Source organism: Myodes glareolus, chromosome 9, assembly GCF_982192425.1.
Source record: "Myodes glareolus chromosome 9, mMyoGla1.1, whole genome shotgun sequence".
Taxonomy (NCBI): Eukaryota; Metazoa; Chordata; class Mammalia; order Rodentia; family Cricetidae; genus Myodes; species Myodes glareolus.
This window is the reverse complement of record NC_142034.1, coordinates 74,136,384-74,159,497: the sequence shown is the minus strand read 5'-3', so window position 1 is coordinate 74,159,497 and position 23,114 is coordinate 74,136,384. Positions and strand designations below refer to the sequence as shown.

The 23,114-nt window shown below is 51.6% G+C and overlaps 1 protein-coding gene across 1 annotated transcript in view; it reads left to right on the top strand.

Moving 5' to 3' along the window:
- The first annotated feature begins 11,463 nt into the window (after positions 1 to 11,463).
- The window catches only part of Adamts2 (ADAM metallopeptidase with thrombospondin type 1 motif 2), a 201,100-nt gene continuing 189,449 nt past the window's right edge, over positions 11,464 to 23,114 (top strand). The window contains exons 1-2 of the mRNA XM_048451945.3: positions 11,464 to 11,707; positions 12,661 to 13,055. Coding sequence (XP_048307902.3) covers positions 11,566 to 11,707; positions 12,661 to 13,055 — 537 coding nt within the window. The 5' untranslated portion in view covers positions 11,464 to 11,565. The remainder of the gene's footprint in view (positions 11,708 to 12,660; positions 13,056 to 23,114) is intronic.

Genomic DNA, 23,114 nt, shown 5'->3' with positions numbered 1-23,114 from the left:
CAGCACCCAAGAGGTGAAAGCAGGGGGATCAGAAAACCAAGGACATCCTGGGCCCTTTGTGAGCATGGTACACTTGATTCTGTGTTTTTCTAATATAGTACCTGATACTGAGTAATATGTAAAGGAGAGGCTGATTTGGCTCTTGATTCTGAAGCCTGGCGAGTTCCAGCAGCAAGGAGGATGCCAAAGTTGCAGATGTTTGAGGTCATCCTTGACTATGCGGAGAGTTCAAGGCCAGCCTGGGTTACATGAGACCTTATCTCAAAGGGGGAAAATGATGGGAGTTTTAAGGCTTGCTAAAAGAAAGAAAGAAAGAAAAACAAAACAAAAATATTTGTATGAAAGAGGAAAAAAATCACACACCGCCACATACTTGAAATTCATGCGACTGGACCGGTGTCTCATTTAAGGTTTGAGTCCAAGTTCGCTCTGTCTCCCGACGTCCCGAAGGTGACATTCCAAATGTTTACACTTGTTTCCTCTGCCTTTTCACCAAGTCTCGTTCCCCACCTCCTCCTTCACTCACGCTTGTCCTCACATTGCTCGCATATGTTCATCTTTATATTTACATATATAGATATCATTTTTATATATGGCTCATGAAGTCTGCCAGACGAAGAAATGAAATAGTCCCCAAAACAGCTGGAAAATTATGCAACCGTGAGGAGCCTGGGCCCGTGTACATTCTGTACCGCAGGGTTGCACAACATACCGAGTTTGTTATAAGTGAGGCTGGAAGCTGCTTCTTCTTCTTTTTTTTTTCTCGAGGACAACAGCTTGCCTGGTAGGGTAGGCCTCCGCAGAAGGCGTTTTCTCCCGGGAACCTTAACTTCCCCTGCTGGAGGAGAAAGGAAGAGTGGCTGTTGGTGGGAGCTAGCTGATGGGAGTGGGGCCGAGACCAGGGGCCAGTGGGGGCCTGGTCCAAAGCCTAGCAAATCTGAGATCTGGAGTCCAGGAGACCCTTTCAAAGAGGGGGGCAAGGGGTGGAATTTTAAGGGTTGCTAAGAGAAGAAGGAGAAAAACCTTGTGTACGAGAGGAGGGTAAACACCAAGGGGTTAAGCTGAGGCCTGGGCTTCAGTCTGGGCCAAAGGTTGGGCTTAGGAAGGTCAAGGCTGGGATTCAGACTAAACTGTGGGGTCCAGGAGACTGAAGACTGAAGCCACTTGAGGCTGATGTTGGGGTCCTGGTGAGGCCAATCCTCAGGGCTGTGTAAGATCCAAGCTCTGGATTCCATTTGGGTCTAGACTGAGGTCTAGGGTTCTACAAGGTAAAGTCTGGGTTTCAGTAGGCTTAAGTTCTGGGATCCAGGAGGCCAAGGTACGAGGTCATGCATAACCAAAACTTAGGGTCCAGGTTAGACCTAGGCTGAAGGCACAGTGACGTCAAGGTCTTGGACCCACTGAGGCCAAGGTGAGGGTGAAGGTTCGAGGTCCAGCCAGGCCCGAACTGGGGACCCAGTGAGGCTGAGACTTACAGCAAGCTCAACCTGTTGCTCCACAAAGACCCAGGTGACAATATAGCCTGAGCTAAGGCTGAGCTCCAGGTCCCGCTGTGACTGAAGCTGCAGGTCCTATGAGTCGAGGCTCACTTAGGAGTGAGAGTGAGCTGGCCCTGTAGGAAGGCCGCCTGCTGCCCTGAACCAGGTCCACAGAAACTCCCCCAAGGCTCTGGTGGAGCCTTTTACCTCTATTGTTTACCTATAATCTCAGAATTGGGGAAGCAGAGACAGGAGAATCCCTGACCCTCACTGGCTGACCATTCCACAAAATCAACAAGTTCTTGGCTCAGTGAGAGACCTTATCTCAAAAGCTGAGGTGGAGAGAGATTGAGGAAGAGCCTCTGAAGTCGATCTACAATGGCCACACACACACACACACACACACACACACACACACACACACGTGAAGACATTATTTTGGCTACAATCAGATGCTGTGTTTAATAAGGGGTGTGGCGTGGGTTGAGGGGAGCTCTCCCTCAGAGGGTCTGCAGAGCACACTGGAGTGGGAGAGTGGCAGGAGGAAAGTGCCCGCATCACAGCCATGGAGGTGGAAGCACTGGGGAAATAGCTGTCCATCCCTGGCACAGGGTGTTACCCTTAGGACAGAAGCCCAGGGTTCCTAGGGGTAGAAAATGTTGTGATCCTAGGCTGGGGGGGGGGAGTCTCTACTGCTACACTGAGCAGGCCAGTAGCCCCCATCCTGAATGCCCACAGCCCCCACCCATAGCTGTCAGTCACAGGGCAGGTGAGGACACAGCAAAACTAGACTGGCCACTGTCTGAAGCCTGAGACAGCTTGCAACGTGGACCCTGCCGAGGGTTGCTAAGGAGTCTGGAGGCTCAGATGAGAACTGGAGGCTGCCCCGCTGCCTGGCCCTTCAGAAACGAGATGGGAAATCGCCATGGGGGAACAGCGGCTGCCTGAAAGTCATTCGATTTCCTCTTTCTCATTTTCAGAAATGCAATTAGGGAGGCTGGAGCACCACGTGGGCTCTGCAATGCATGGCTGCCTAGCTGGGGCCGTGGGCGTTCTTGGGCTGCAGGCCGGCGTGCATCATCTGGAGGCTCGCTTGTGTATGCATCATCACACAGGTGCGGCATGGTCTGTGTGCACCTGCATAAACGCACGTTCACACCAAAGCCTTGCCTCTGGTCACCTGGGCAGGTTGCCTGCCAAGGGCTTCTGATGGTCTCTCTGTTCGACACACCTTGAAACGACAGTTACCCTGGGGAACCCTAGATTCCCCGTCCCCTGTCCTACCCCCTTTTCCCTCCTTCCCAGCTGCCTCTGCTTTTATGCTCACGTTTAGAAGACCCTAGAGACAGCTCCCTTCCTAGCCACTGTGAAACTGGAACCAAGGGCATTATTTCCTTGCAGGCAATTAGAAAGTTAGGACAACCTGATGCCGCAGAGGGCTTCATGTGGCATAGTCTAGGTGTCAAGTATTGAGATCATGCAGAGGCCATGGAGAGGGTCAGGCCCACCTCCTGGTGGAGACAGGAGTGGGCTGAAGTGGCCAGTAGCAGGAACAACCTAGGGTGGTTAGCTGTCGTCTCCCCCCTTCTCTCCCCCCTCCCATCCTTCCCCTCTCCTAGCTACCTCAGGCAGAGCCACACTATTTCCTGGGGGAAAAAAATCTTGATTCTTCTTCTTCTTCTTTTTTTTTTTTTTAAATCCAAGCACATAATTCAAGATATAATCCCCAAACTCCATGGGCCTCCAGTGGGGAGCCCCAATTCATCAGTTAGCATCTCTACATTTTAAACAATTGAATTGACTCTACCCCTACCTCAGACTTCTCAGGAGGTGGCTCCAATTCTCTGAGGGAAGTGTCTGGGCACCATCACGCCCTGGTGAGTCCTAGAGAAGATGAAGTCAGTGCCCTTGGGGATTACCACCCCTAGGCTGAAGTCAGGACCCTTGGGAATCACCAACCCCAGGCTTTATCTTCTTCTGCAAGTGGCTATGTTAGGTTCCACCTTGGGGGGTGTCATGAGGATGAGGGCAGGGTGGGGAAGATCATTTGCCTGAGAAGGTTGCTGATTGGCCATCAGGGCTGCCCTCTGGTCTACCTATTCCAGGGAAGAGGAGACAAGACGGGAAGTCAGAATCCTTGGATCGGAACAGTTGAGAGTGGTTGTGAGGTAGGGGCATGCATTGTCTTTCCTTTGAAAAAGACAGTGGGAAGCCCCCAGCCAGTATCCCAGTGAGGGTACCCCCCTTCCCGAAGCATTTTGAGATGAGCCCAATGTCACCTCATTCTCTGGCTTTAAACAAATGCCAATGCTGGAGACTGAAAACCACACCCTACCCTGCTCGGCTCCTGGTCCTTTAGCTCCCTCCAGTCCTAACTTCATCATACTCCACACTTCTTTAAGGTCCTTGCTTCTCCTAGAGCATGGGAAGCTCTTTTCTGCCACGGGGCCTTTGAACGTTCCAGTCTCTCCGCTTAGGATACTCATTGCTGAGGTGACCCATTCTGGTACCCTCTCTGCCATCAGCCATCAGTTCACACCTCTCTCCATCTTCTTCCTCTTTGTCCCATGCAGACTTTACCACTTTTTTTTTTAATTCCACAGAGAACACATCTTCGGAAATTACCTTACTTTATTGACTCATTCCATACATATTTTCTGGGCATGTACTTTGTGCCCAGCTGTTTGGCCAATTGTTCCCATGCTTGCGTAGTGCTAAAATCTACCCCGGCATTCTTTTCACCAAAGGGTCTCCAGGCATTGAGGGGAGGTAAAAAGCCATGGTCAACATATCCTGAAAAAGCATTAAAGGTGCAGACAGACACTGACTTGGGATGCCTTCATGCAGGATTTCTCTACCATGCTGCAAATGTAATGCATATTCAGTAGACACCATGATTTGAGTTTTGAATTTGGATCTTTTCCTGGGCTGGCGAGATGCAGGTCCTATCTTTTCTCACGATGCTGGAGATCAACCAGGGGTGTTTCTCCCTCTCTCTCTCTCTCTCTCTCTCTCTCTCTCTCTCTCTCTCTCTCTCTCTCTTTCTCTCCCTGTCTCAGAATGGCTCCCAGTTCACTATAGAACTGAGGCTAGCCTTTTACTTCTGATTCCACTCTGAGTTCTGGGATTATAGATGACACGTTATGACACCCTGTTTATGTGGTTCCAGAGATCAAACCTGGGCTTCATGCAAGCTGGGCAAACACTCTGCCAACTGAACTATCGCCCTACGGGATGGGACTTAATTTTAGTTTACAAAGGGTCTTAAGATGAGTCCCTGTGTAAGCCCAGGAGATCTGTAAGGGTCCCTGTCTACAGTGCAATCCTGTGCCGCACACACAGCCACACGAGTGTGCACACCCTCTGCTGTGAGTCAGCTATGAGCCTTTGACATATGCTAACCCATTTGACGGTCAAAACACACTGTGGTGTACAGGAAATAACTACACCCATATAGTGAAAGAAGAGGCCCTATGGGGAGGTCAGCTGAGTGTCCCAGGGGCTGTGACACAGCTGGAGCAGTCAGACTTGGGACCTCTGCAGGAGCTGAGACCACCTATGCTGGCGAACAGAGAAGGAATTCTCCGTTCTGCAACCCATGATGCCTTGGTCAGCAAAATCCCAGTGAGGAAGAGAGAGGGGGATGCTGAAGTATGTGGGGCGGGGAGGGTCCAGGGTGTAGCAAGGAGGTGGGAGCAGACTGCAGGGCTAATTAGAGGGCAGAGGCAGTAAAGGACAGCTTTGATGTGGGGGTAAAGAATGGGAAGGAACTGAGATGTTCTGGGATCCCTGACTGAGGTTGTGTCTATGTGGCAAACGGAGTGGAGGCTTGGAGGGTTGGAGATGAGGACCATTCCGGGTGGTGGGTTGGGTAGGTGGGTGGGGGCTCTGAAATGCTCTGATAGGGATGTCTAGGAGAGCTGCATTTATAGGCTCCAATAGTCCTGCCTGGGGTCACAGACATATAGAGTCTGCCACCCCCTGGGAAAGGATGAGATTGCCTAAGAAGGGGAAAGCCCCAGGAATTAGGCCTGAGACTTAGGGGACAGTGCGAGAAATGTATCATTTCCTCCCACCCCACCCCCAGACCTGTCTGGAGCCACATTTACAAAAATACCAGGGCACAGGAGTGACAAATGAAAAGAAGCCAAGGTGTTAAGTTCTGCGAGATGGCTCGGTGGGTAAAGTGCTTGCCAGGCAAGCAAGAGGACCTGAGTGGCAGCCCTGGCACCTAGGGCACGGCAGTATGTGAGCCAGAGCTGGGGCGGCAGTGACTAGAAGATGCTTGGGACTTGCTGGTCCGTCAGTCCAGCTCTGGGGTCAGCGAGAGACCCTGCCTCAAAAAAGCAAGTGGGAAAGCGGCTGAAGAAGGAAGAAGACACTCAGCGTCAATCTCTGGTCTTCACATGCGCGCGTGCGCGCGCACACACACACACACACAAATACATATACATACCACATAGGAGTGTAACACATGTACACATACACACAGGAAGAGAGGGAGGGAGGGAGGGGGAGAGAGAGAGAGAGAGAGAGAGAGAGAGAGAGAGAGAGAGAGAGAGATATCTTTTTCCTTATTTCCATCAGAGGAGGAGAAATAATCTATTTTACCAGGAGCAAAGATGGCCGGCTGCCCTGTGAGACCTACTTCAAATGTCCTGGAGACCTTATGGGGTCCTGAGGCTTTTACTGAGGAGACTTTGCTTGAAGCTTGGAGAAGGGAGGACAATCTGTGTTCAGGGAGGATCCTTGTGCGAACTATGGGTCTGGGACTGGGGGAAGGGCTTTAAGACATCACCTAGAGGGGAAGTGGGCATGGAGGTGGGCCCTGGGAGCCCTCAGTGGCTTCAGCCACTTGTGATTCCTAACTTTGCAGCTGCCCTTCTTGCTATCAGGGGTCTGGTCCTAAAGCTTCATCCTCAGGACTGTGGCTGGCCCCACATGGAGGTTTTAGGTCTTTTAAAAGTCATCTTTTTGATATCATGCTCAGGGTTGACTAGGGGTAAGGGACTTGACCTAGAAGAAGCAAATTCCTAAGGACAAAGATGGGGTATATGGCTTATTAAGGCCTGGGCCTGGGCCATAGGCTGAGCACCACAGATTGTAAGAAATGATGAAGTGACCAGAACGACTTAGAAAAAGTTTTTGTGCACAAAAGCCCACAGAGAAGCACAATAGACCTTTTATATTTTCTGTATGGGTTGATGAGTTCTACTCAATCTACAACTGCTATAGTATAGGAAAATATAAACACAAAGTCACATTGGGAAACATCTTCACCAAGGACGGGGTACCTGGAACTGTGTGGCATTTTTATTTGGAAGGAAAGGCAGATAAAACACAGGTGTTGGTTCATGGACTCCCGGCGCCCATTCTGTCCCAGGTTTCTCCCAGGAGGCCCCTACCCCTGCCTGCCAGCAATTGGTTGATACAGCTGCAAACCTCTGGTCAGTTGGCTTTCTAGGAAGGTGATGAGAAACCTGTGTCGTGGCTGTTTTTCTAGCCATCCAGAACAAAGGTGATTCCCAAGTGGCAGTGCCCTGGATGCCATGGCTGAGATCTGGAGCTGCCAGCCCCACAGATGTTTTTCGGGAGACATCTTATATCTCCCCAGCGTGTGTATGGTCTGGGTTATTTGTAGTTGGAAGCATTTTAAGGGCCCAGAAACCTTTCAGGAACAGAGTGCTAGACCTGACAGCCCCAGCCCCCACCCCTGGCCCCTATGAGTGGCCAGACACAGGTGAGCTTAGAGGTAAAGACCCTGTCCCAAGTGAGCCTAGATGTCACTGCCTGCCAGACTCAGGTGTCCCTTTTAAGGTTCTTCTCTGCTCTCTCTGCTAGGTTGAGCATATGTAGAAATGCAGTCACAAGAGAGTGACTGGGTTGTATCCTTCCCTGGATCCTTTCTGCTTATTATTGCTTAGACTGAGACTTGTTGACTGAGCCTAGATCCCTATGCATCCATATTTCAGGCCCTTTCAGTTCCAGGCAGCACTGGTCCCAGTGACCAAGGGACACCTTTGTGTGGAGAATAACAAAAAGAAAATGCTGTGTAGACGCCACCACCCCCGTTCGTTCCCTTGCCTGACATAGCTCCCTGTCAGGGTGTGCATGTGGGGGTGGCTTGGGAGGCAGCAATAATGACACTCCCAGAAGGCCACCACTTTCTGTTCAATCAGCATTCCCCTGACATATTGCTTACCAAAGCCACTCCTGGCCAGAACTCTACCAGTGCATCTGACGGGGCCACCGCACCTGCCGTTTGCCAACAATGGAGTTGGATGGAGCGGCTGTCTCCAGAGACCTCATGACAAGGTCACTAATTCCTCTCACTTGAAATACTCTGTGCCTGGGTCCCAGTGGGGCAGGAAGAGTCCGAGCCCTTTCCCACAACTCCTGGAACTTGCTGTTTGGAAAGAAGGGTTGTAAAACACCACTGCCCCCATCCACTTGGAAAACCCTGCCAATAAAGGCGACCTTGAAATAGGAGCAGAATGCCTTCTGGGGAGCTGCTTCTGTCAGACATCTGTGCAGAGGGATGGCTCTCAGATGGCTCCTGTATCTAAGGACGTTTATCCTGGCATCTGTGAACAGGAAATCCAGGGCAGGGCAGAGAGAGACGGGACCCTTCTCTGCTGAATCACCTGAACATCCTTTCCATTGAAGGCTGAGGACAGTCTCCCCCTCCCCTCCTTCTTCTTCTCCTAAAAATATTTTATTTTTATTATATTTTTTTTGCCTACATGTAAGTATGTCTATGCATCATGTTCATGCAGTGTCCATAAAGGCCAGAAGAGGGCGTTGGATCCCCTGGAACTGAAGTTGCAGATGGTTGTAAACCATCATGTGGGTGCTGCGAACTGAACCTGGACTTTTTGGAAGAGCTACAAATGCTCTTAAGTAGACAGCCATCTCTCTAACCCCTGCATTCTCCTTCCTTAATGTTTCTCAAGGTGAATGGTCAGGAAGGATCCCTATCTCTTTCTGTATTTTGAATCATTTAGATTTTAAAGTCCTCCAGTTTGGAGGACTGGATCTGAGCCCGAGTTATCCTCTTCCCATCCCTCCCCACACTAGGATGTTCTGGGCCACCATGTTACTCCACTGCCTTCAGGAACCAGGCTACTTAAAACCACAAGCAATGAGCAGGTCAGGAACAGGACAGGGATGGGTGGGGACCGGGACAAGTGGGAGAGGGAAGCCAGAAGTTCAAAGGAAAACAATGGCCCACAACCATGCAATGGCTGAATCTGCCGGGCTGGCTTTTAGTTTTTGGCTTTGGTTTTGAGATTGAAAGAATAAAGAGACCCAGGGACTAGAAGCTTTGGGGATTTTGTTTCCTGTATCCTATCACTTAGCTAATCAATCAATTAATTTAGTTATAGACAGGGTCTCTAGCTCAGGCTGGTCTCAAACATGCAGCTATTGATCTTCCTGCCTCAACATCTGAAGTGCTGGGGACGGAAGATCAGCACTCTGCTAACTCCACTGTGCATGTGCACATACACACAGACACACATGCACGCACACACGCATGCACACACACACACGCACACACACACACACACACACACACACACACACACAGAGAGAGAGAGAGAGAGAGAGAGAGAGAGGATAAGCAGTCAGTTGGTTCGTGTCAATAACCCTTGTTCTCCATCAAAGGGTTTAAAACTGAAGTTTGCAAGCCCTATGCCTGATTCACCCATAGCATCTTGCAGGGTTTCACTGTGAGGGCTACAGATGAACCGGTTGGGCGAGGGTAGGATTTCCTCTGCCTCTGTTTAGGAGTCTATCTCAACATCTGCTTCTCAGCTTCAGCCTCCCCTTTAGGTAGGCAGCCATTTTATTTATCGGGGACAGTGATGTTTGATTTGCGGTGAAATGGAGAGATGTAGGCTTCTCCTGCATGGCAGTGTTTTAAGGTGTCCTTCAATTTTTAATGTAAAATATGAAGCGCTACATAAGGAAACAGTAGAAAGTGGTAGGTGGTAGAAAAAAAATAAAGCTGATACTGACCACTCATGTGATCTGGAGATGAGGGGGAGGGGATGAGATCCCTGCAGTAGGTGAAGCTCCTGGGGAATCACAGGAACATACAGTCTCCAGCAAGACAGCTAGCCCAGCCCAATCCCAGCCTGCCTAGCAAATCCCAGCCTGCCTAGCAAATCCCGACCTGCCTGGTCCCCTCATCTTCCAGATTCAACACATGCTGCTTGTCACTCCGTCTGCTAGGGTCCGCTACTCTAGAATCACCCCTTTCTGTCACACTGGGATTCCAGCTCCAAGTTTGGAATAAGCTGGGTCATCAGTGGTCACACGAATCATGACTTCAATGTACATGTGTGAGGAGGGGAGCTTCAGCAAACTGACAGATAAGTAGTCTATTTAATCACCGTGGCTAAGCAGGAATGTGGGCCCAAACACAGCCACACCCCCCAATTCCTTCAGAAAAGTTAGATACATAATTCTGAAAACTGAAATGCCACAATTTAACCTTTCTTTCTATCCCATTTTCTTTTGAGGTTTGTCTGTTTTAAGAGATCTCACTCTGTAGACCAGGCTGGCCTCAAAGTCATGGCCATCCTCCTGTCTCAACCTTCCTAGTGCTGGAAGAATACACATAAGCTGCAACCCCCATTGATCTCATCATTTTTCAGTGCTGACAACAAGAATCTACTACATCTGAAGGCTAGTCCAGCCTCAGGTGTCCTCAGGAGACAGGGAATCTTCCTAGTGGACACGGCTGTCAGGCTGCAGTACCCAGTGCGCTCACACCCAGGCCCCCAACATGATGGACAAAACCAAGGACATAAAGCCATGGTTAGAGTCCCTTGTACAAATCATGTATGTCAATACAAGACTGGGTGTTCCTGTTCCTAGGGTCTTCTGCCCAAGGCCCTGCCACCTAGGCCTGGAGCAGAATGAGTGGAAGATCCAAGGGACAGGTGTCCACTCTGGGAGAGCAAAGCAAAAATTGGACATAACATTGAATAGACGCTCCAATAGAAGGGGGCCTGAGGAAGTCCATGGACAACAGGTTTGGCAGGACAATGACTCCAGGAAATGAGGGAACCAGGACCCTGCTGGATAGTGTGGATTCCTGTTGGCATCTGGAACTCACAGCAAACCGGCAGGGATGTTTGCCTGCCCTTGCATGCTCCCTTGGAGAGGCGGAAGTGTCCGAACTGTTTCTGGTGGGGACAAGGGCAGACCATGGCAGGAGGCCCACTGAGCCAGGTGAGGGCAGGAACTAAGTAAGTTGTGTTCTGAGAAAGGAACCAAGTTTGGCAGAAAAAGACTGCGCCAGAGGTAGCAATGGAGAGAGCGGAGGGACCAGGAGGGACCCAGAGGGAAAGAGAGAAAGAGAGAGAGAGAGAGAGAGAGAGAGAGAGAAAGTTGGGCTGAAGGAACCTTGTCTTTTAGTGGAGGCAAAAGTTGATTTTTGAGGTAGCCTGGGTGTGCTCCCTGGGGTAAGTACCTATCAGTCTCCGGGGCCTCCATCTGGGCTAAGGACCGGGCTCAGGGTCCTCCCAGACTCTCTTTCTATTCCTGTGTTTCATTCAGCTACAAAGCACAGAAAGAGGGCGAGGCGGCCTCGGAGTCCCAAGGTAGCATGCTGGGTGGGACCCGTACTCCAGAGGGCTCTCCGGGTGGGGTGCCACTCCTTCGAGGTGACTCGGGACGAGCAGAGGGCTTCCCTTGGCCGGCCTCCAGCCCTTCTTTGCCGTCGCCTCGGGTGTCTCTACCTCGAGGCGAGTCGGGAAGCAAGGAGGGGAGAGGGCGGCGGCCGCGCCAAAAAGCGCCGGGTCACGGCAGGCTGAGGCGCCCGCCGTCCCCGCCCTCCCCCTCGCTCGCCTTCGCCTCCTCCTCCCGCCTCCCTCGCCCGCTAGCTAGCTCGCTCCTTCGCTCTCCCCGCCTTCCCTCCGCGCTCCCCGCCCTCTCCTGCGCCTCGCCTCCTCCGCCCCGCGCCCTGCGGTGCTGCAGCTGCGGGCGGCTCCAGCTGCCCCCAGATGTGGGCTGGGCAGCGCGCGGGGAACTTTCGCGCCGGCTGCGAGTGCGGGGCACCGGCTGCGGTCGGGCTGCCATGGATCCGCCGGCGGGAGCCGCTCGCCGTCTGCTCTGCCCCGCTCTGCTGCTGCTGCTGCTGCTGCTGCCGCCGCCGCCACTCCTGCTGCTGCCGCCGCCACCCGCGAGCGCCCGGCTCGCCGCAGCTACCGAGCCCCCAGGTAAGTGCCAGTCGCATCCCCACATCCCATGTCCCTCTGGCCACCCGATTCCGCCCCGCGCGCCCAGCCGCCCCCTCCTCAAGCACCGTCCGAGGCGACTTGGGCAAACTCTGCGCGCCGCGCCCGGGGCCAAGTTGGCCAACTTCGGGGCCCGGGCAGTCGCGCAGGGGGCGCACCCCTGGTGCCTTGGGATGCAGGGAGCCTCGGAGCGCTCGCCGCTCCCGGGATGCAGAGTGTGGTGCTGGGGGGACGGGAAAACCCCGCAGCGGAGAGCGCAGAACAAGCACCAGCGGGTCCGGGGGAGCCAGGGCGAGGCGGCGCCCGGGGACGCTCGGGAGGAGCCGGTGTGGAGCGCGCCGCCTGCGGGCCCTGAGCATTGCTTGGGGTGCCCTGGAGGGGTTCCCCGGAGATCGGTGGTACTCTGCTCCACCCCTCCTGGGGCTTAGTCTCTCGGGGAGAGGGGACTGGCAGTGGGCTGACCAGGAGCTGGACCGGGGACAGGCCGCCCGTGCGAGGGCGAGCCGAGTCTTGGTTGCTCCGGAGGCCATCGGTGAGGACACTTGGGCAGCGGGGACCGCTGAAGGATCGAGGTGCATGAGCAGGAGATCAACGTGGAATGATTCCTGAGGAGCCCCATGTCCTGCCAAGGACGGTATAATTAAGGAGCGAGGGCACTCTGTTGGGGTCGCCCTTTAGGCTAACTGTGAGGTGCCCGTGGAACCTCAACTGGGAATCCGACTGGGGCAGCTCTTTAACTGGCATGGTCCTCTAATGGGGACGCCCCGCAGGCGACGTGGTTCCGGAGTGGTGGTCCTGTCAACGCCCCTTCCTGGAGGTTTCCTGGTGGAATGTCCCTTCTTTGCAATTGAGGCAAGGGCTGGGGCGTCGGTCTCCGCGGCCAGGCTCTGAGGCTCCGAGGTCTACCCCTAGTCTAACGCCCCTTTCCGTTGCAGGCGGGCCCCCAGGGCACGGAGCCGAGCGCATCCTGGCGGTGCCGGTGCGCACTGACTCCCAGGGCCGCTTGGTGTCCCACGTGGTGTCTTCGGAGACGGCTGGGGCGGGGGTACGAGCCCGCAGAGCTGCCCCGGTCCAAACCTCAGGTTTGCCCGGAGGCGAAGTGCAGGACCCTGGAGGCCGCCTCTTCTACAACCTCACGGTCTTCGGCCGAGACCTGCACCTGCGGCTGCGGCCCAACGCTCGCCTCGTGGCTCCGGGGGCCACCGTGGAGTGGCAGGGTGAGACGGGTGACACCCGAGTGGAGCCCCTGCTTGGGACCTGTCTCTACGTTGGGGACGTGGCCGGCTTAGCCAAAGCCTCCTCAGTGGCGCTCAGTAACTGTGATGGGCTGGTGAGTACTCTTTACTAGTGCTCCCTTCTGTTCTATCCCTTGCCCGGGCTCTGGAAATTCATTACTAGAAAGTCCCCTGAGAGGGCGACATAGCACGAGCTGAGGATCATCTTCTCCTCCCCAGTGCTTAGAAAGACCGGCTCCTTGCTGCAGGGGTTGGCGGGAAGGCAAGATATTTTGATTGGTCAGAGGGGGCGGTTTATATGAACCCAACCTCCAGCCCCAGTGCCAATCTGCACCTGTCTGCTTCTTGCATATAGGCATAAGTTGCCGTGTGGCTTTTAGTGTATGTGTGTGTGTGTGTGTGTGTGTGTGTGTGTGCATTTTGGAATGTATGCATGCTTCTTTCTGGGTACCTGTGTACATACCTGTGTTAACATGTGAATGTGTGTTTTCCCTCGAGCACAGAGGTATGTGTGGGCCTCACAAATGTGTACCAGAGTGACTTTTGAGCACGTGTGTTGCTGAGCTTGTGGTGGGCACGGGTGCTGGCAGTTTCCTTGCTTCTGTGTATGCACATGACAACCTGGGGAGCAAGTGGTGATGTGGAAATGCCCAGTTAGCCCTCTCTCCCTCTTTCCCTTGACTGACCAGGCATCAGTAATTTTTATGCCATGGCTTCCTGTGGAAGTATTGTTGGCTATTTGAAGTTAGCTTTCACCCTCTGATTTGAGCCACGGGGAGCATGTGACAATGAAGGTCCTAGTGCCTGTGGGCTGTTTGACTTTGGGGGGCGGCGCCTGATGGATAGATAATGGTCCCTTTTGGAGCTATCTGGGGCATCCAGTGTGCCCAGAGCTCTGGGAAGCTCACCTGCCACTGGGTGTCCCCCGGGACCATGGTTGCCACACGGGGATTCTTGAAGGAGGAAGCTTGGATCAATGCTCAGGGCAGAGACTGACATTGATGGTACTGTCCTGCCTCCCAGGGGGCTGGCACAGCAGAACCTATGGCAGTTTTCTATTTTGGATTGAATGTACAGTGGTCAGGCTGGCTGTGCCGGCCAAACATCTGAAGCCACCCACCATGGGTTCTGCTCTAATTGCTGTTCAGGGTACTCCAGCTCTGGGCAAGTGGCCATGCTTCCAGCCCTGCCGGCCCTGAGCAATGCCCGTCCTCAGGGAGCCCAGGTTGGCCCTGCCATCTGCAGAGCCGGCAATTACACCCCAGCTCTACAACCACTGGAGTTCTTTTTATGGACACACAGGAGACATCACTTGTTGCTTCAGAGAACTCACTGCCTTTGGTCGGATTTGCTTAGAGCCTGAGCATTTCCCAAGTGACGCTTTAGTGTCCTTGGAGGAGTCAGGTTAATGTAGGGCAACTTTTTCTCTATTCTCCGTTGTCTGACTAGTCCCAGCTCTAGAGGCAAATCACCTTTTAAGGATGCTAGTGAGTTTCCTAAACGTGAAAGGAGACCATTGCTGGGGACTTGGGACAAGGTGGTGGGGTTGGCAGGGATCCCCTCTGTGCTGATTAATTCCCAACTAGAGCACTGGGCGGTGACGCTGCATCATTCATTCATTCATTTGTTCAGGGAGCACCTTTGACCCTGTTTATCCTTTCGCCCCAGAGATGGGGCGGGTCCCATGCCTGTGTGGGCAGAAGGGCACTCCGGTGCTGTTTGACGGGGTCTCAGAGAGCTGGAGAAAGTGCAGCTTGGCAGGCAGGTGGCGAGACATAATTTTGAAGGTTTCGGGTGAACTGACTTGGGAAGGGCAAGCGTGTTGAGATGTTACATGAGTGGGACATCCACCGACAGAGGTCGTCGCTGAAGCCTGAGTGGCTTCCAGTGAGTCAGTGGTGGGCCAGCATTGTTAGATTTCCTTTTCTTTCTTCTCCTCTTTTTTTGTCTTCCTTCCTTCTCCATCTTATTTATTCTCCTCTCTCTCTTCCCCTTTCCTCCTCCTCCTCTTCCTCCTCCTCCTTCCTCCTCCTCCTTCTTTTTCTTTTTGAGACAGGGTTTCTCTGTAGCTTTGGAGGCTGTCCTGGAACTAGCTCTTGTAGACCAAGCTGGCCTCGACCTCACAGAGATCCACCTGTCTCTGCCTCCTGAGTGCTGGGATTAAAGGAGTGTGCCACCATCGCCCGGCTCCCTTCTTTTCCTGCACATACCTGTACTGGATTTTTCTACCAAATAATTCCTTAACTCTTTAAGGTCCTCTGAGCTTCTATGATGGGCTCACTCACTAAGGACCTGGGCTTTCCCACCTTGTGTCGCTCGTCACAGTGACTCTGGAGAGGAGACAGCCTGGTACCTGGCTTACATATAACACGCTGAGGCATTAAAGGGTTGAGTCACTTGTTCTAACCACACAGCTGGTGATGGTGAGGGTCTAGCCTAGGAACTGTCTGGCCTTTTTTGCCTCAGTGCTCCCAATTCTGAGGGTGGGGACATGAAACTACTGAGATGTCATAAAAGGAACAAATTGTGCCCTGCCAAGCTTCAGTGGACTGTAAGTGGATATTTAATCCATCCGGCCCGTGCCCTTCTCCATGAGGCTCCATCACTCTTCCTCGATAGCTACCTAGATATGTAAAGCAGGTGAGTCAGGCTGAAGTCTTACTAAATACAGATTCTACTTCAATGCACCCAGGGTGGCTCCAAGGAGTCTGCATTTATGGTAAACTCCCTGGCCCATGTTCACCTTTGGACCATTTGAGAATCAAGGATCTGGAGTCCCATTTCTCCACAAATGCTCTTCAGGGCTGTGCCTTGAGTTGTTCTGAACAAGTGGGGTTTAGAGGACAAGTCATACTGGGAAACGTTGGAGATTCACCCTAGGGGAGAGAGGAGAGAGAGGGAGGAAGAGAGAGAGAGAGAGAGAGAGAGAGAGAGAGAGAGAGAGAGAGAGAGAGAGAGAATCTGCAAATTTCTGTAGTAAAGGAGCCTCACTAGCTCTGTTTCATCCAACATACTGGAAGACTCAGAGCCTGGAACCCCCTTTTCTTTGGAGAATGCAATTAGCACCCAAGCATGTGTGTGCAGAATCGTGGTGTAGACAGAAAGTGCTGGTGACAGCTGGGCAAGTGACCCTATCGCTGCTGCCCTGAAATGCATATTTGTGTATCTGCTTGCCTGTTGCTAACGACACATGGGCATGCTTTTCCGCTTAAGGGAGGAAGGCAGCAGTAACTGATGACTGTGGACATTGCTCTCCTAATCCGGTTAGTACAGGGGACTCTAATTGAATCCACTGCATCTATTAGCCTCTTAGTTACAAGTGACAGAATTCAAGTCAGTTTAAACAGAAAGGGGAACTTATTAGCTCACTTAGTGACAAATCTTCAGGCATAGCTCATTAGGACCTCTGCTCCCTTGTCCCTTTGCTTCCTGTGGGCTGGCTTTGTTGTCAGTTGGAGTCCCCCTGTTGTGAATCAAGGGTCTCCACCAGCACTGGGCTATTTCCTTTTGTGGATGAACTCTGGCTGATCTCAGGTAGGATGATCTTGATGGAGCTGGGATATGGGGTTTGCAGATTCCCATAGAACTGAGAGAAAGCAGTACCGTTCCCTGAAGCCACTTGAGATTGTTCTGGCCAGAAATGAGGACCCTGGGCCAGTCAAGAGTCAGATTCTACTGGAGTCTGGTAAAGCCACAGATGTGTCCCATGAAGGCTCGTGTCATGAGATGTGCCACACACTTGCCTGCAGATACACGAAGAGCCTCTTTGCTCGTCACTGGCTAGAAGCAGCTCATCATTATTTGCTGAGGGGAGGGGTGGAGGGAGGTTGGTGGTGTAACATGCTGCTTTTCACAGTGAATGAGGGGGAAACAAAACTCCTGGGGAATATATATCACATGGCTATGAAAGAATTTTCTAGTGTCTCTTGGGTTACACAGCAGGCAAGCTAATTCACACCAGTTTTACATACTCGATAGATAAAGAAGCCTGCAGATATGAAAAGTAATGATGATGAATGGAGGTTTGCAACCCTACTATGCACATGGCTACCTACGAGGCTTCTGCTGTCACTGCATATGGAGTATGTCCCATTATCTCCTGTCTACAGATGAACAAACCAAGCCTCCAAAAGCTAAGAGAGAGAGAGAGAGAGAGAGAGAGAGAGAGAGAGAGAGAGAGAGGCAGGCTCTGGTTGAGATCTTGGAAGCCAGTATCAAAACCTGCATCTGTCTGATCCCAGGTCACCCTTACTCCATTTTATTTTTCTTTATGTTTGCATGCTAACAAAATAATAATCAATCACAGCAATAACAGAACTGCATTTACAAAACATTTCTAATCTTTCCTACTTTATTTCTCAGATCCTCTGAGTCAGCAGCATTTCCCATTGTCTATTTGAGAGGGCAGAGGGACGAGTTGACTACCTGGGGATCTGCTCTGAGCTGAAGCACCTCATGGGTGGGTGTCTTGGCTCCTCACTCGTGAGTGAGCCCAGTGGGGTCTCTGGGAGGATAGAAATGGCTCTTCCTATACCCCTGTCCATTCAGGAAGCCCTAGGGGACTTCTGTAGCCTGATATAGGCAGAGCCACTGATAACATCCTGCTGACTGTGCTAGGGGAAGGCTCTGACCTCCAGAGCCTTCTAGACTAGCCTGGCTTAGTTTCGGGCCTTGAGGAAGAAGGTGTCCATCATTTCCTAGGAGCTCATTAGGGTTGTGACAACAAGGAAGTCCCTGTTTTTTTTTTGGGGGGGGTCACCATCTTTTCTTGGGGTTTCCAGTTGGGCTACTAACCTGACCAGACCTTTGGGACTCCTAAAAGCCACTAAGAAAAATGATGTTGCCCCAGGGACCTGGTGCCTTCAGGGTTACATGCTGGACTCTATCAACTCAAATGCTAGGGTGGGGGAACATCTAGCTCTGTGAGCTGGGGTCAAGAACTGCTCCTCATGTGGGGAGGGGCTGTGCTCTTTCTTTCCACCCTGTCTTGGCACTGCCTGGACAGCAGTGAGCCCATAACAGAGGTCCAAAGAGGCACCCTAGTTTCTGGATTCCTCAGGTCACAGTAGAGGCTCCTGCTTGGCTCCTCCTGTGAGTGATCTACCCAACTAGATCCCCTAGGGTGACTTCTGCCTCTTCTCTAGCCTGTCACCTTGCCTAAGGCTTATTGAGCTTAAATGATGGAAACCCAGCTTACAGTGGACAGAATGAACAAGAGATAGTATGTGTCTAGTTACCGGAAGGCTCTGAGGAGTATTGGCTTCAGGCTTGGCTTGATCCAGGGCTTCCGGTTGTCAGTCTCTCACCTCCTCTACTCTCGGTGTTTATTTTAGAAGACTCTTCCCCTCTCACCCTTCATGAGGAATCCATCAGCAGCTCCAGGCTCAACTTTCAACCAACCACTGTGATGGGGACTGGCCTGTGTCTCCTGCTGTGGTAGAGGGTGACAAAATGGAAGTCTCTATAAGACTTAGGAGCTGTACTGCCCGTGAACGCAGGTCTCCCTTCTCTTCTCCACACCTCCTACCGGTGCAGAAATCATAAGATTGCTCGAGATTTCCAAATCTCATCCCAGTCTATTATGGCAGGCCAATGCTCCACAGCTGATGGCAAGCTGCCCTCCTTCCTCCAGCATCCCTTCCTTCACCCAGCAGCCAGAGCAGTGTTTACAAACCACACATCAAACTTTGCCATTCATTTGCTTCGTGTTGCTCTCAAAACAAAGCAAAACAAAACAAAGCAGTCCTAACCCACTGGCCTGATAGTCAAGGCCCCTCCCTCCTAGACTTGGCCTGAGTGAATTCTGGCCACATCCGGCACTGTGTTGCCATTCTGGGCTTGTTGATCCTCCATCACTGGGTACTTAGGACCTTTGCACAGGCTGGACCCTCTCTGGGTCCACACCATCTCTTTATTTACTTGCTTTGCTCTGCAGGCTTTAGCTGAACGGTTCTTTGTCCTGGGAGCTACCCTGGGCACACACATGTCACATTTGGCCCTTCTTGGCCACTTGAAGTATGAGTGTTCCTGGCTGTGTCTACAGAGTTCAGTTCTAGACTGGGTGAGGTCAGCTGGGAGCTGGGAAGTGACAAGTCCAGGAAGTGGCATCTGGAAGACCCAGGCAGGGAAAGGCATGGCACTTTCCCCAGAGACCCTGAGCCCCCAATGCTCCCACCTACCTGGTGTCTACCTTCAGGAGTGGAGCCTCTGAATGGCGGGAGCTCCTGGGAAAGTATTTGTGTACATGGTAGTTTCGAATGGCTTTCTGGCCCTGCAAATCTGATTTTATACCTTCTGGTTTAAATCAAGTCAAACAAGGAAAGGAAGTACCTCCTAGGTAGCTATGGGGGAGGTACATGGGCTCAGGAAAGAACTCAGTTCTGCTGGCTTCTCCCTGTTTGAGTTCTTTAAAGAGGGGCATAGTGGGACCAGCATGACTCTTGATGAAGGCCACTGAGGTCAGTCACTGTGAGCCTAAGCCCAGGGAGTCTGGTCCCTCAGGCCGTCCTAGGTCACGCTCCTTGCTGGGCCCTGCCCACTACTCTTTGTTCAGGATTATTCCAGGTGCTGGTGGCGAAAGGCCTCTGCTGCCCATCCAGAAGGTAGGTACCTCCTGCCCACAGCGGTCCCCATCCCCCATGTCCTTAGCCACTGATGAGTGATGAGGAGTGGAAAGGTTAGGTCTCCACTCAGGCCTGCTCTGAGTGGTACAAATGACACAACTGCCTGGGACTCATCTGTTTTGAGTCTTCCAGACATGCGAGGGCCTGGCCCAGTCCTGAGGCCGATTTCACTTTGTCGTGGCCTGAACCATGACATAGAGCACCCCACTATGGTCTCTGAAAAACCACATGGATGAGTATATGTGGGGTTCCTTCTGGACACCTGGGTTTATGTGGAAGGACAGGTACACCCTTCCTTCTCCTTAGCTTCTTCTGTGGCAGGGAAGCCCTGGGGGTCCCTGAGTATGTGGGTGTATATGCACCTTATCATAGAGACAGTGTGTATATGAACCCTGGAGTACCTAGCCCTGGAGGCTATATGTGTCTATGTATGTATGTATGCATGCATGCATGTCTTGCTTGTAGGGGTATGCACACATAGATGTGTGCTGGCACCTAAGTCTTTGTGTGGATGTGTGTTTGTGTGCACATGTGTGCATTCAAGTGTATGTGCTTATGGGTGCATGCGTGTATATGCATGTGTGTGCTCTTAGCAGAGATTTCCTGCTGGAGTAGGTCCTCAGGTGGGGTGGAGGTACTGGGGAGAGGAAGCACCTTGCATCTCAGCATTACTTTATACCAGCCCTCCTCCACTGGCAGCTGCTGTGGAACGAGGAGGCCCAGGTAGGGACCTCTCACCCCACTGCATATGTTTTATATTAAATGTCAGCTGTCCACTGATTCTGCTGTGCTGCCATTAATATGGAGAAGTTATTACTGAGCCTGGAGCCGGCTCCTCGGGCTCATCCATGAATTTCAATTACTCTGCACACTGACTTCAGGGTGGGTGAGTGGGACACACGGTTTTCACTTGCTGGCAAAGGAAACTCCAGCATGCAGAATCATGGGTATTGTACTGCCAAGAGCCCAGGCAGGTTCTGCCTGCTCTGATCCCCCATCCTAGGGAGTTTTCTAGATAACCCAGAAGTATATGGGCTTAGTGTGTAGCTACAGGATCAGCAGTGCAGAGTGAAACTGTGGAGGCTGGCAGAGGCTACACTGTGAAATTTAGTTGATCACATTGCAACATGGGACTCCAATACCCACCTCTCTGGGTGTTGGAAGGCGGGTGCACTGCAGTCAAATGGCCCTGGCTCAAGGTTCAGGGCTTGTTGTTCATTTCTGAGTCTCACTGTGTAGTGCTATCAGGACTAGAACATGCCGTGCGTGTCAGGCAAGTCTCAAACCCACTGCACGGCTCCCGCCTCTCAGGCCCTGGGATGACTCGAGTCTGCCACTACACCCAGCTGCAATGTGGCGCCTTAGTCATGCTCTGCCCGTGAGTTCTCGCAGTGCCTAGTAATGCAGTTGGTGAATGGAGCAATTCTCCTGCCTTGAGCCTTTTGGCATGAGTCATGGTGAGCGAGTGTAGTCTGGCTGCATCCACTTCTGAGCATCTTCTCTCAGAGAAAGCATAGGTGGTGCTGTGACCATCCGTATTCACCTTGCCAACGACGGGGATATGTACTATGCTGACACTGCACCTTTTGGCATGGATCCTTCTCGACATCACAGCGTGTGACTTTCTGAAGACGTTGTGAGTGGCCCGAGGTCTTAGCACCGAAAAGTGTTAGCCTCACAGGTACCCTGACAAAGGGGCGGTACTATCAAATCTAAGTTGGCCTGTGCTAAGCAGTGCTATCCTCGATGGTGACCCACTGGTTTTGTCATGACTTGGGAGGTAGTACATGTGAAAAATGTGCCCCAAGGACATGTCTTATGGTTCTACAGATGTGGTTTGATTTTGGTGATGGTGAGGATGGTTGTAAGGATGATGGGGGTGGTAATGGTGATGATGGTGGTAATAATGATAATGGTAATGGGAATGGTGGGGATGATGGTGGAGGTGAGATGGGGTAATAGTGATGGTGAAAATGATGGTAGTGATTGGGACAATGGTGATGGTGGTGATGGAGATACGGGGATGAGGGTGATGACGGTAATGGTGGAAGTTATGGTGCTGACAGAGATGGAGCTTATGAAGTTATTGGGGTTATGGGGTAATGATAACGATGGTAACCATGGGGATGGGTCTGACAGTGATAATGATATTGGTGGTAGTGATAGGGATTGCAGTAGTGATGGGGATGGAGATGAGGGGGGAGGTGATAACAATGGTCGTGATGGGCATTATGGTGATGACAGAGAAGCTATTAGTGATGCGAAAGCCCTGAGAACTGACACAAAGTTTTCGTACAGAGGACATGCAGGGCAGCAGCAGGGCCTAGACTGCTTCCCCTAGAGGGGCCATCTCTAAACAGCTCTATGAACAGGACATTCAAGGATTCATCTTCGAACTTGGGTCCTGGTGTTTTGAAAGCAGATCATAGGGAAAATAAGTACTGATGTTCTATGCAAGTTTGTTTAGGTCTTGGAGGTAGCCAGCATGATTGGCACAGAGCTTGTGGAGGCAGAATAAAAGGAACTGGGAACACATGGCATTTGTAGATAGTTGTGTACCATTTGAGGGTAAGGATCTACTCCAAGAATGGTATCATCAGGTGATTTTGTTGTGCAAATATCATATGCTAAGCTGGCTAAGACACCACAAGGCTATATAATCTATGGGACCACTGTTGTGTATGTGGTCTGTCACTGAATAAAACAGCATTGCATGGCATGTGACACACATCGTATGTGTATACGTTGGTGTGTGTGCATGTGAAGGGCAGAGATTGATGTCAGGTCTCTTCCTCAGTAGCTGTCCATCTTAATTTTGGAGACAGGGTCTTTCCCATAACCTGGAACTCGTCCCTCCCTGATGCAGCTGCACTGGTTGGCCAGAGAGCCCCCAGGATCTACTCGTTTCCTCTTTCCCAATGCTGGGCTCACAGGTGCGTGCTACTTCATCTGGCTTTTTAAACATAGGTACTAAGGATCCAAACTCGGTTCTCCTGCCTGTGTGGCAAGCTCTTTACCAATGGCATCATCTTCCCAGACTTTTTGTATGTTGTTTTTTAAATAAATTTTCACCATACACATCAGTTATAAAGAAAACCGCCAGATAAGCAATATCACAGATGAAGTTCATTTTTTTTTTTTCCTGGCCATCTGTTCTTGTAACAATACTAAGCAGTGTTCTTTATTAGAGTTTCAAATATCTAAGGGTGTTAGTGCTTGAATGCTGCACTGTCTGGTACAGTAGCCATAGGCCACACAAGGTCTCTGAACATTTGAAATGTCATTGGTCTGCACTGAGAGGCATTCTTCATGTAAAATACAGTACAGACTGGGTTTCCAAGACTTAGCATTTCTTCTACCCCCACAAAAGGAAAATAGCTTACAGATTTTTACTGTGTGTGTGTATGTGTGTGTGTGTGTGTATGTGCGTGTATGCATGTGTGTGTGCGTGTGTGTGTGTGTGTGTGTGTGTAGGTGTTGAGAGTTGAATCCAGGGTTTTGTGTGTGCCAGGCACACTACTGAGTGATAGC